Genomic DNA, 14472 nt, shown 5'->3' with positions numbered 1-14472 from the left:
TATTGTATGTCCTCCTCCTGAAGTATGACACAAATGCAAATCAACACCTTGTATAACGAATAAAATAAGATTTTCACCTGCGTCCTGAGAGACTTAGTGTCCGGTCCCGGATAAAAAGTAACCTGTCTTTTCTCAGACTCTAAGATTCATTTTAATGATTTCTGTAGTTTTTGGAGAAAAAGTGCGAAAGACAATTAAATTGACTTTATCATTTATTATATAAGGAAGGATGAATTTCGGTGTTTGTATTTACAATAGACAATCCAAATAGGATTGTGCCAGAACCAGTTAATTAAGACAAGAATAAACAATATTCATTTGGCAAAACAAAAAATAATAACGATTGTGAATCCCACGTAAATTGCGCTTCACATATAAATAAATAAATAATATTGGCGTCATTCGTTTTTTTAACTAGACCCCTAATGGTAGGTTTCTGAGTCAACAGTTTCTCTATTTATTTTCCGCTAGCCCTAGATACAATTTTTAATGTATCGCCCGCGTCCCATGGAACCTACTGCACGTACTTAGACAAAGTGTAGCCTATGTTACTCGGGAAGAGCGTATATAGCTTTCCAACAGAGCGGAAGAATTTTTCAAATCGCTTCAGTAGTTACGAAGCCTTCATGGATCAAACAATCAAACAAAATAATTATTCCCGTCATTATATTAGGAATATATTTGACTCGATATTAGAGGTATAATTGTTAGCAACACCTAGCAAAAAGGTGTGTCAACGTTTGAACAACAAAACCATGCATTAAAATCCAAGATAATGACTTTATACCCCACTCTAATCTCCTGAACATAAAGTGTCATAATTTTATCTTTACTAAGGAAGGATGTGACATCTTCAAAGGTGATCGTTAGTATGAAATTTCAGCCGTTATCAGTACTTACAGTACTTAGCAGTTAATGTGATAAAAATTGCGTGTCTGCCCTTGAAATAAAATTGTGTGGAGAATTAACTCGAAACGTACTCGAATGAGTTAAGGCTTTAACTGTGTTATGTAAGAAAATGTGAAGTTTTTTTATGTATTATATTAATACTAGCTGTATCTAATTTCTGCACTCAGATAAAAAGTACGTGTACGTGTATACGTGTATACGTGTGGTTAATTGCATTTAAGTAAATTTTCGATTTAAGAAAATTCGATTTCTCATTAATTGGGCTATTTAGCACTGAAAAAAATATCCAAATTGGACTAATAGTTCCTAAGATTCGCACGTTCGAAGAAATAAACGAACTCATCAACTTTATTGAATTAGTTAAGATTTATCACATGAGAGAAGTCGTGTTGACAAATCACATGCGAACTTCAATTCGTTCATGGTGCGAGTTACAACTCATCACGTCGAGACATTCCTCAAGGAAGAGTTTTGGCTGATGGGTGTCGCCTTTCGGAGGTTCCGAGGCAGGCTACACAACACCTCGCAGCGTGACACGACGCCGACGCTTCGTGTACATTAGTTTTTAAGTTATTTATATATTATATATTAGTGTATTATAATTTAATGTTATTATATTTAAGTATTGTATTTTCTCTGGGCCTCAGATGCCTGATGCAAATAAATAAATAGATAACCAAAATTAACATTCCAGACATGATTTCGCAATACAATTTTCGACGTCCTTTCCTTGCTAATTAACTTGCAGCCTCGGTAATAGCAATCCATATCGAGATGATCATTGAAAGCGCATCAGTCACAAGTGATTGAGCTCGCTTCAACTGCCAATGTTACGGTCGCTGATAACAATGGCAGCTCTGTGAATATATTAGCAGGACTTGCGATTTCCTTATTTATGTCATTGAACATCCTTGGCAGCCGTTGCGGGCGGTTAGTAAGCCTGACAACCAGTAGGTATACGAACGTGTATTGGGTCTCCCGGGTTGAGGAAGTCAGACAGTCAGTTCTTACTATTACTGTTACAGCCTTTTTATCGTCCCACTGCTGGGCCCAGGCCTCCTCTCACATGGAGAAGGATTGACCATTAATCACCACGCCACGCTTGCTCAATGCGGGTTGGTGATTTCAGACTACAGTCCAGGTTTCCTCAAGATGTTTTCCTTCACCTTTTTTATCAGCCATTGGTGTCCAAGATATACTTAGAAAGTACATTCCAACTTAGAAAAGTTGCATTGGTACTTGCCTGTCCTGGAACCCACACCCACTTACTCGAGAGGGTGGTTCTTTACCTACTAGGCCACCACGACTTTTATTTTTGCAGGCAGTTGCTCCATGTAAAACACTGGTACTTAGCTGCATCTGGTCAAAATGGAAGCCGACTTGCGATTTCCTTCAAGAAAATCCAGGTACGAGCACTGGACGCGAGTGAAACCGCAAGCGAAATCTAGTCCTCACAATACGAGTATTTTCCATGGTCATTAAGAGCCGCAATCAGCACCATCATAACAGGCACGCACATATGCTATGATTGACGAGGAAAATAATAGTTAAAACATATTATATGAATGACTACTAGGAAATGCAATGACAATTGTAGGTATGTTTTATGAAAGGGTAAAGATCAAAGACGAGAGTTCATGTCTCGTGTTTGTAGTTTATTAATGAAACTGGCTGTTTCCCGCAGTTTCATTCAATACCCTTGGGGACACACTTCGGGAATCGGGTATCAAACATGATGGAGAGAGGCCATAAGGTTAGGCGAAAGCTATAGCAATAAATAGAAGAAAAAAATATAATAATCATTGACACAACACAAGGCTAGCACAATTCGTACAAAAACAATAGACGGTTGTGTCAAATAGGTTCAATGCAGCACTACGCAAAACAGTTAATGCCTGACGCTGGTTTTCAACTAGACCTAGGAAGGCCGAACATTATTTGGTTAAGAAAGAAATCCGTGCTTGATTGTTACTGACCCAATGCATAACTGCAAGCTAATAAGCTCGTATTTCACAAAATTTTCATTTAAATTGGCGGGGCCTTCCCAAATGAATCAAAATTAAACAGTAAAACGTTTCCATTTAATTTTTATTACCCACAAGTCACGTTATTAACATTCATTGAAACCGCATCAAATTAAATTGTAATCAAGAACGACTTTACCCACAGCTGATTTACGAGGAATTTAATATTTGTCTATGTGTGAATCATTTTGCGAACAATCATTATTATCAATTATGAATTTAAATTACTTTATTGTCTTGTGAATTTTGTAGGCGTTAAAGTATTAAGAAACTTGATAATTTTACTTATTATATTTTGAAAGATATTAACGAAGACTGAGCAAGCATAGTGATTAACGCTATTCAAATAGAGGCACTTTCAATTGCCCCGGTAATTGGTCCCGGCTGTCATCTGAAGAGCTGTGACAGTCCTCAAGGGTGGTCAGAAGCCAGAAAATTTGGCAACCAGTCTTACCAAGAGGTATTGGCTTGCCCGAATAACTGGGTTGAGAAGATCGGACAGGCGTTGTTCCATGTAAAACATTGATACTCATAACTCAGCTGCATCCAGTTAGACAGGACACCGAGCCCAATATTTCTTTAAAAAATTACCCTTGTTAATTATTTCTTTCCTGTTGGTTTTACGTGTATAAAATTCATAAATAAATAATTAGGAAGAGGTAGGCAGATAATACATACGGAATATCTCATCCAATTTCGTATTAGATACGCAAGACATCTGCAGGTGTTCCGCTAGTCTCTCAAAACAATAAGCCGAATAGACTGACGGTAATAGAAAACATATCACTGTTGTACACACAAAGCTATCGGAATTTTAAATATTATTACTACTAACTACTAACCTACAACAGTGTTTAAATTCTACGAGAAGTATGTGTTGTGTACTATGATAGCGCAAACTCGTTTCCCGGGACATTTTTGGTGGTAGAATTGTGGGTGTTGATTTCGTCTACTTTGATTCTTGTTGGTGTTCAAGTATTGTCATTTTCCTGTTAAGCCTTTTCCCGACTTAGTTGGAGTCGACTTATTTATCGCTATTTTTAAAAGACTTTGAAAAAAGGAGGCGGTTCTCAATTCTTCGAGATCTTTTATTTATTTAGGGCTTAGGCTGTAAACACAACATTTTTTTTCTAATACTTTATGTCATGGATCTCTGCAAAGTAACGCCTGACTCCATATTTTTTTATATATGTTCACCGATTACTCGAAAACGCCTAGAGCGACTTATAGAAATCATTTCTATAGTCTGGTACGTAAAGAAGTTCTCATGAGACGCGGATGAGGCGGCTGCCTGTAGTTAGCTAGTAGGTACATTTATATACACACTCGCTAGTCAATGAATCTGTAGACAGGAACTAGCTATATATTTGATGACGTCATGCTACTACCGTCTATTAGATTAGGACACAATGATTTCCTTGTTCATCGTACTAGTATGACGTAGATGAAAAACCTGGAGAACACATGTTGTGGGGTATTTCTTTTCATTTTCTGTTTATATTGATTTAAGGCTAGGAAATCTGGAAAAGGAATTTAATATCTCTTGAGTGTATAAAGCATAAACTTTCAGAAAAACTAATTCCCTTTAATCACGCTCATCGCTGCCATTTCAATATGTTGAATTTAATCTTTATAATCAGAAAAGATAGATAGATAGACAGATATAAACTTTATTATACAGCAATTAAATTTCAGAAGAAACTAGAATACAAATGGTCTTACTACAAAAAAGTTATACAGACGTTAGTCACGTGTTTAACGAAAATTCTCTACACAACATTTTCTAAGACACCTATCAATCGCCTGTTTAACTTTTTTTGTAATAGGACCAAAAAAGTTTAGGTGACACAATGGGCGGTCTTATCGCTAAGAGCGATTTCTTACAGACAAGTTTTTATGCGAAGAGATTATTTCATAACAAAACGCGCGAAGAAGTTGATGATTGAAAACATTAACAAGTTCTATTTTTAAATTCAGAGCCACGAAACGATTACTTTTTATTTTTATATTCAGCATCGATACCCAATGAAAAGATTCGTTTCTCTATGAAATACGAACTCAAGAATCTTTAAAAGGTGTTTATTAAACTTTTTTGTAACAATAATTCTGTAAATAACTCAATTATGCCTAAGGGAAGGTTCATATCGGATGGAACATCCGTCGCGTATCGGCGAAAAGGACAAATGTATAGAAAAACAGTTGACAGTTCACACTCAACCAATGATACGTTAGTGCGATCTTTGTACATTTACGATAACGCTCGACGTATTTTCAGTCTTCCCTAATGATTAATGAAATTCACAAAGTTATATTTAGAGCACGAAAATTAGGTGTAATTTAAACTTTTTCACAACTTTTCGTACCCCTTTTGTTTTTAATTACATAGGTACGCAGAACTTTGTTGAACGCAAAGATTTCTATTGAATTAGGGAGTTTTTGAAACATTATTTTTTTAACTTAATTGGTAACAAAATGTAATCTAAATAAGAATTTAAAGGATTTTTTATTTATAAAAAGTTCATACATTTTTTTAAATTTGTATATTCTTCACCTGAAAACTGCCAACGATGTAGGCAATGTCTAATCTCTTTTTTATTAAGCTCAATTTGTTTTAATTAGTTGAAGCAGTAAGTAGCATGTACACTCAGGAACCCTTCAACAAATTACACAATGTATATGTATGAAGATTAGCCAACTATGAAATCACAACATAAAGTAGATTTCACACATTGTGGCCCACGCGTACGCATACGCAAGTCTCGAGATTAATCGCGATAAACAATTATTAGGAAACGAATAATCAGAAACTACAAGCTGAGACGATGTTACTTCACCTAAACGTTATGATGAATTTGAAATCATTTAGAAAAAAATTCGTTAAATAACACTTGATGCTGGAAAAGCCTATAATATTAAAATGGGTTCTTAATTTTTCTGACAATGTGAGTCGCGGTGGCCTAGTCGGTAAAGAACCGACCTCTCAAGTATGAGTGTGAGTTCGATACCAGGTCAGGCAAGTTTTAAAGTTTATCTAAAATGAAAAAAGTATACCTACCTACAAGTACACAGCGAATATCCATCTGGTTCTCAAAACTTATATAAAACTCGGTCAGTCCGGTCCATTCAGCCATGTGTGTTTTGACCCCAAAAAACCAAGGCAAAGGCATCTTCACAGAAAGCCGGATTTATGAATCATAAAGAGAATGCATACAAGGCAAAGTCAAAGGAGGTTTTTGCTCTCAGAAAAGAACCATAAACTCCATGGAAAAATGACGTCACAGGTATTCGTCATCGTGTTACACTTTCTTAGAACGATAAGGAAATAGATTAAAATAAATATGTATGCGGTTTAATATCCCATAACATCAAACAAGGTGTTATGGTATTTCCCCGTCGCAATACCTGTCTGAAGACCAAATTCCAATGTTAGAATTAAAATTTATTATATGTCGTCGCTTCATTCTTCAGATACAGTTTACCAGGTAGTCCCTTTGACCTACTAGGCATTATTCGCACGTTGAGAGTATCGATTTTTAATCGAATACCCACATTTTTTTTTTTTTTTTTTTCTCAATATAGTGACGGTTGAATGTTCAAGTCATTCCTTTTTTCTGCGAGGCAGCGATCGCACGTATTTACAATACTAGTTCAAAAATTGTTCTTTCCGTGTGTATTATAACGATTAATATGCCTAAAAGGAAGCGTGAAGATAAGATTGAGCGTTATCAACGCAAAATCGACAAACTTAAAGCAAAGCGTAGAAGAGTTATTATAAATACTTCGTCAGACGACTCGGATAAAACAGGTTAGTAACCTAACTTCGTTATAATATATTAGTGCTTATCAGTGATCATAAAATATTATTCAAAGTTCACGCCTGGAGGTTGACCGTGTGTCATCACGAAGGCAAATCAATCCCTAGAGGTTAGCCGTGTGCTAACACGTGGGAGTTTCCTAATTTACACCCTAGAGGTTAACCGTGTGTTAACACGTGGGAATTTTAAGATATTATATAATACCCTAGAAGTTAACCGCGTGTTAACGCGTGGGTTATCAGAAACATATTTTAATATTTAAGTTTAAATCATCAAAATACCTACCTATTCAGGTTTTATGGTGGTGTCTGGAGGTGGATCGAGTATCCTCACGAAGACAATTCTTAAAACTTATTTTTCTATTATATAACAAATATTTCTCTTAAAAATAACATATTGTTATTTGCTTGCAGATAACGAAAATTTGCTCGAAACCGTTATAGACCCACAAGCTACGCCTGATGTATCAGTAACTAACCCAGATGGGAACAATATAGGAGAGGGTAGTGAAGAGCAGGCACCTGACCTGGACCCAGATATCTTATCCGCTCTAGGCGAAACAATCGAAGATATACCAATGTTAGGGCCAAAAATTCATGATAAATTGTCGAGCCTTTGGTTACCTATCCTTAAAAAAGGTATAAACAAGGAAACAAAGGAAAAGCTCCTTAAGGAGTACACAATTCCTGAAAATTGTACCCTATTACAGGCGCCGAAACTAAACCCAGAAATCTCGGCCGCAGTAACCGAGGCCGCACGATCTCGGGATAAAAGGGTAGAATCGGTACAGCAGCAACTAGGACAAGGTATAGTTGCTCTTAACAAAGGTCTAGAACTGCTTTTAGATGATGGAAAAGATCGGTTACAAGCCGTAAAATTCTTAAGTGACAGCTGCCGTTTACTTTGTGATCTACATCATCATGAAACCGAAGCAAGAAAACGGTTTATTACGCCAGGTCTTGACAAATCTTTCCTAAATATTATGCAAGACGTAGACCGTGACGAAATGCTTTTTGGCAATAAGCTTTCGGACAAAATAAAAGCTACCAAAGTTATTGAAAAGCACGGCTTGCAAATAAAAAAGCCTACCCCTCAACCAAAGACTCCGCCTACGTTACCTTCATACCAACCGTCGCGCCCACGCTATCAGGGAAACTGGACGGGCCCTCCTCGTTTCGCTCCGAACAGGGGGGGGAGGGGAGGGCAAAGGAAGACGACGGCACCCACGAATCGGAGAACCCAACCAGGCAGCTCTACACATCAGAAGCCACCTGCACAACCCAAGAAGCCGCGTGCAGCGGATCAGCAGTAGAGGTACATGCTGGTAGAATTCAGTATTTTTACAATTGCTGGTTACAAATTACCAAAAATCCTGAAATACTCAAATGGGTATCAGAAGGTTACTCCATACCTTTCTGCAGAACAGTGACACAGGTGTCTACCCCTCGTAACCTTCATACAAATAATGATAAGGTAGAAATATCACGTTCTATCAGTGACCTGTTAAGACTAGGTGCTATATCACCATGTTTGAGATCTAAAAATGATTTTATATCTAGTATTTTCTTAGCTCCTAAGCCCAATGGGACCAAAAGGTTCATCCTTAACCTCAAAAAATTAAACTCTTACATTTCTTCTCCTCACTTTAAAATGGAGGATCATAGAACAGCAGCTAGACTGGTGCCAAAAGGTGGTTTTATGGCAAACATTGATTTAAAAGAAGCCTATTTTTTATTGCCTATTTCAATAACACATCGTAAATATTTGCGCTTTATATTTGAAGGAAATTGTTTTGAGTTTAACGCTCTGCCTTATGGTTTATCTGCAGCCCCTAGAGTTTTCACTAAGCTAATGAAAGAAGTGGTAAACTATTTGCGGAGTAAGGGTCTCAGGTCTGTAATATATTTAGACGATATATTATGTATAGGGGATACCTATTCCGAGTGTCAATCAAATGTTACAAAAACAATCGAGTTGTTGAATTGCCTCGGATTTGTCATAAATTATGAAAAAAGCAATCTAGAACCACGACAAATTTGTAAATTTCTCGGCTTTATTTATAACACAATTGATATGTCATTAAGCTTACCAGCAGCTAAGCGAATTACTATCATAAAATTAGTTAAAAAATTTAGTTCCCTACCGCAATGTTCCATCAGAGAACTATCGCAATTCATTGGCGTGCTGACCGCAGCATGCCCAGCAGTAAAATACGGCTGGTTGTATACCAAATCCCTCGAGCGACAAAAATATTTAGCACTCCAAAAACATGGAGACTTCGAAGCTCGCATAAAACTATCCGATATCGTTTTACCCGATTTACTGTGGTGGGAACAAAATATAATGTCAACATGTAATGTTTTAAGATATGATAACAATTATTCCTTAGAAATATATACAGATGCCTCCCGAACTGGCGGGGGAGCATTTTGTAATGGCAAACGCGTGAATGGTGGGTGGAAAGATGATGAATTATCTTTTCATATTAATCACTTAGAATTATTGGCAGTCTTCTTAAGTTTAAAATGTTTTGCTAGCAAACATTGTAACTGCTCTATATTATTGCGTGTCGACAACACAACTGCTTTATGCTATATTAACCGAATGGGTGGTATTCGGTTCCCGCGTTTACATCAGTTGGCAAAAGATATTTGGCGGTGGTGTGAGAAGCGAAACATTTCCCTCCTTGCATCTTACATAAATACGCGTGAAAACGTGGAAGCTGATGCAGAATCACGTAAAATCAACGTAGACACAGAGTGGGAACTATCTAATTGGGCCTTCCAAAAGATAGTTCACACTCTGGGTGAACCAGAAATTGATCTTTTCGCATCTCGCACTAACACAAAATGCTGCCAATATATATCTTGGAAACCAGATCCTGATGCAATCACAGTCGACGCTTTCACTGTTAATTGGCATCCCTACTCCTTCTATGCATTCCCACCGTTTGCACTTATTCTAAAATGTTTGCGAAAAATAATAAACGATAATGCTACTGGCATTCTAGTTTTCCCCTATTGGCCAGGCCAAGCATGGTTCCCCTTACTCAAACGAATGATCATCTCAGATATTGTAATTTTTGAACCTAAAAAAGATATTTTACGTTCAAATTTCAGATCTCATCACCGGCTTCATCGCAGCCTTAAGCCTTTCCCTGGGGGCCGCGCTGCTCTCAGGGAAGCATTTACAAGATTAAATACACCGGAGGTAGCCCTGGATCTTATGTTAGCATCTATTTCCCACAATACCATGAAACAATATTCATCTACTTATAAATTATGGTGGTCTTTCTGTGAGAAAACCTCAATTGATAGTTTCGAAGCCCCCATATCATCAGTAATAGTATTCTTAGTTAATTTATTTAATGAAGGCGCATCCTACGGCGCCCTTAATAGTCACCGATCAGCCCTATCTTTACTCCTCGGGAATAATATAGGTTCTGATGAGCGTATCAAACGACTTTTAAAGGGCATGTATAAACAAAAGCCATCCCGTCCTAAATATGCTACTACTTGGGATCCCAAAAAGGTACTAGACCATATTTCCAGTTGGTATCCGAATCATCATCATCCTCCGAGCCTTTTTCCCAATCATGTTGGGGTCGGCTTCCAGTCTAACCGGATTCAGCTGAGTACCAGTGCTTTACAAGAAGCGACTGCCTATCTGACCTCCTCAACCCAGTTACCCGGGCAACCCGATACCCCTTGGTTAGACTGGTGTCAGACTTACTGGCTTCTGACTACCCGTAACGACTGCCAAGGATGTTCAATGACAGCCGGGACCTACAGTTTAACGTGCCATCCGAAAGTTGGTATCCGAATAATGAAATAAATTTAACTCAACTCACAAAAAAGTTAGCAATATTATTAGCTCTGTGTACTTCACAAAGAGTACAAACACTATCTGTTATTAAAATTTCCAACATCAATAAGACTCCTACTGGAATAAAGATTTTAATATCAGACATTATAAAAACCTCCGCAGCCAATCGAGAACAGCCTGTACTTTGGCTGCCTTATTTTTTAGATAATCCATGCATATGTCCAGCAACAACCCTTGAAGATTATCTTTCAGTTACAGCCGTATCTCGAACAGATGATAACGATAATCTATTCTTGAGCCATAAAAAACCGTTCAAAAAAGTTTCTTCTCAGACTATAAGTAGGTGGATAAAGCAGGTTCTTGCAGAGAGCGGCATTGACGTCACCATATTTAGTGCTCATAGCACTCGTCACGCCTCCACCTCGGCAGCGGCCTCTGCAGGAGAGAGATTGAGACCATAAGAAGGACAGCTGGCTGGTCTAGCTCGTCTTTGACATTCGCTAGGTTTTATAACCGTCCAGTGGTCGATTTAGATACATATGCAAGATCAGTATTTGCTGTTGATTAAATATTTATATAATGATTCACGCTAAATAATTAATCAAAATGTTGTATATTGATTTATCATAAGAAGTTTGAAATTATGTTTTTTGGTTATAAAATAAAAGTTTTCTTCTGTATATCTATGTTTTACTAACATAACTCTGAACATCTACCTGGTAAACTGTATCTGAAGAATGAAGCGACGACATATAATATAAGATCAAACGAACTTCTGGAAGTGAAGTTCGATCATTATTATATGAGTCGCTTCATTCGAAGATACAGGCTTCCCTCCCACCCATACCCTAGAATAAAACTTTTATTGTATTGTATTTATATTCTCTAAACAAGAATGACTTGAACATTCAACCGTCACTATATTGAGAAAAAAAAAAAAAAAAAAATGTGGGTATTCGATTAAAAATCGATACTCTCAACGTGCGAATAATGCCTAGTAGGTCAAAGGGACTACCTGGTAAACTGTATCTTCGAATGAAGCGACTCATATAATAATGATCGAACTTCACTTCCAGAAGTTCGTTTGATCTTATATAATCCATCATCCTCCGAGCCTTTTTCCCAATCATGTTGGGGTCGGCTTCCAGTCTAACCGGATTCAGCTGACTACCAGTGCTTTACAAGAAGCGACTGCCTATCTGACCTCCTCAACCCAGTGACCCGGGCAACCCGATACCCCTTGGTTAGACTGGTGTCAGACTTACTGGCTTCTGACTACCCGTAACGACTGCCAAGGATGTTCAATGACAGCCGGGACCTACAGTTTAACGTGCCATCCGAAACACAGCCAATGGTGTCTAAGATATACTTAGAAAGTACATACAGACTTAGAAAAGTTGCATTAAAATTTATAATCCGTCAATTTAAAAACAGAATCAAAATAACTAGTTCTAAAAATACAACGCTTTTCCTGAATTATAAGTTGTTATGCTAAATAGTTTTTTGTCTTACACACAAAACTACGATCCAAGGTCATACGTAACTGCTTTTCTTACCTTACTACTCATTGGCCAGCGAAATAAACTCGCGGTTGTATAAATACAAATTTATGTTGACACAGCTGTGGTAAGAAACAGAGGTGTGCTAGGGGCCAACCTAAAATGGTCGGCGAATACGTAAATTACGTTCACGGTAGGAGCGTGCATATCGCCATAGATTGGAGTCGCGCACACAGCTCGTAGTCGTTCCGTTTGAAATTCAAATTTCGAATTGTGATTTGTTTTTTTGATTCACTTTAGAGGATTCTATGTGACTTTGTTTTTTTTTTTTTGTTAGTTTGAATTTAAAAGTGGAAGTGTTTTTGAGAACCCATTTTGGATTGGTCTGTGGCGGTAAGTTTACAATAAATATTTTTTAACAACTTGAAATAATTAATATTTGTGAAATTGGCCACGTAAAACGTATTTAGTAACATTTATCATTTTGTGTGGACCTAAGTCCATCACTCCATTGTGATTTGGTATTCCACTTTTGTAAATTAAAATAGTTCCCACATATAAAAATTGCTAATTAACTCGGTGGTCGAATATATTAAAAATTAATTAGTGATCAGTGATTATAAATAAATTTAAAAATCACGTTTCTATTATACTTTTAAAAGGGTTGATTAACCTTTACACACTTTTGCACACACAGTTAAAAATACCCGTCTTATTTATATTTATAAAGAATGTGTTTACTTTATATTGGCTGAATGCAAAAGTGTTGTAATTTTCAACAGAGAAGTAAATTCAATTAGCAGGTTATCGCGATAAAAGTACCAACAGTTTTTGTATTTCATGACAAATATATATAACAAGATATACTTTTTTATTATTTACATCTACCCTACCTTCATAATATTAATATTTCCTTTTGTCTCATGTAAATATCTATGTAAATAAAAATATCAAACACCGTTAATGGTTTGTTTGTATTTATAGGTAATTAATAGACTTGATATCTGACTGAAAATCCAACAATCAACTGTTTACCTTTTCAGTGTAATAGATGATAAATGAACCTAGATAGGAATAGATTTCATTGATCAGTTGTTATGCAGATACTTCAAATAATTCTTTTAAGATGCGGATACATGAATAATTTGCTATTGCCTAGCCTACTTCCTAAAAAAACTACTATTGTTATCAAAATTGTTCAGTAGTTTTTACGTGATGGAGCAACATCATCAGTGGCCTTTTACATCTATGAAAGGTGATTTAAGCTGCATCCGTGTCCAGTTGCTTGGTTTTGGCACTTGCGCTGATGACTAACAAGGCCTATGCGAGAGCGACACCGCCGATCGCAACGTCCACAAACGAACTGTGTTCCTGGTGACGTTGGGGGTTGTGCCATTCGTTCGTGACGTAGATCACGTTTGTGGGAGAGCAGATCGATGGAGCAACAAACATACACAATTCTATCTACACCTCAATACATCGAACTTGTGTGATGTGATGAAAAGTACCAGAACACACAATTCCCGAAACGGATTCATAAACCACAATTATTTGTTTTGGTACATAAATATAATATAGCAAACGATAATTGAATGGAGTGTTATTATAATGGCTTTTTGATACTATTGATAATGAATGACATGTTGAAACTTACGTACATAATATATACAGTCAAACGGAGAACTTCCTTTTTTTGAAGTCGGTTAAAAATATTTCGCACAATGCACATGTTGTGTCCTCTATATAGTTTAGCGGCCATCTGTTTTAATTAGCCATTCAATTAATCTATTCATAGCAGTATTCAATCATCACTCCATTTAAAATGCAAAAACTGGTTAGTACACGATTAGCTGAAAAAGTGGGTTCAAGGTGAAGATTTTTGGTATTATCTCCAGTCTGGACCAAACATTTGCGGAATCAATAACAGACTTATTATATGTATAGCAAACAATAAGGACGCCAGGGTACTTGATGATGACATAGACTCAATAGTAGTCTCTGTCGCATAGTGAGACCAGACCTCTGAATAACATTATGAAGATGACCGTGCAACGTAAGATTAGTAAGTTAAGAATAATATATATTGGATCGTGTCGTACATTAATCGTGACGAATGGAGGCAGATGGGATAGACTAAAAACTAGAAAACTTATCTAAAATGAATTTGATGTTTGAAGAGACCTAGAATTAAAACTAGTCACATACTAAGAAGAAGGTATTGTCAATATCGATAAAGTCACATGAAAAGGATCCAAAACTTCATGAACACTAGCAAGCAATACAACAGCAATTAAGCGAAACAATGACCATGAATAAAACCATAAAACTAATTAAGTATCAATGAATTGTTACGTAAACTCATGGATAAGGAAAAAACAACATTAATGATCGGAATTACCT

General features: G+C 36.7%; 3 protein-coding genes across 3 annotated transcripts in view; all 3 read left to right on the top strand.

The window, feature by feature from the left end:
• The first annotated feature begins 6493 nt into the window (after positions 1–6493).
• On the top strand, positions 6494–8088 carry LOC124632147. The gene is made up of 2 exons (XM_047166833.1): positions 6494–6738; positions 7162–8088. Exons 1-2 carry the CDS (start codon positions 6621–6623, stop codon positions 8058–8060), a joined length of 1017 nt encoding a protein of 338 aa, XP_047022789.1. The 5' UTR covers positions 6494–6620; the 3' UTR covers positions 8061–8088.
• Positions 8089–8398: 310 nt separating this feature from the next.
• LOC124632146 lies at positions 8399–11540 on the top strand. The gene is made up of 2 exons (XM_047166832.1): positions 8399–10302; positions 10563–11540. The coding sequence occupies exons 1-2, from the start codon at positions 8399–8401 to the stop codon at positions 11032–11034; spliced, it is 2376 nt and encodes a 791-aa protein (XP_047022788.1). The 3' UTR covers positions 11035–11540.
• A 772-nt stretch (positions 11541–12312) lies between these two features.
• Positions 12313–14472, top strand: part of LOC124631783 (glutamyl aminopeptidase-like) — a 30984-nt gene continuing 28824 nt past the window's right edge. The window contains exon 1 of the mRNA XM_047166387.1: positions 12313–12465. The gene's annotated coding sequence lies outside the window, so the exon portion shown is untranslated. The remainder of the gene's footprint in view (positions 12466–14472) is intronic.

Source organism: Helicoverpa zea, chromosome 7 (genome assembly GCF_022581195.2).
Source record: "Helicoverpa zea isolate HzStark_Cry1AcR chromosome 7, ilHelZeax1.1, whole genome shotgun sequence".
NCBI classification, from domain to species: Eukaryota; Metazoa; Arthropoda; class Insecta; order Lepidoptera; family Noctuidae; genus Helicoverpa; species Helicoverpa zea.
The sequence above is the reverse complement of the archived record's forward strand: the minus strand, read 5'-3'. Positions and strand labels throughout refer to the sequence as shown.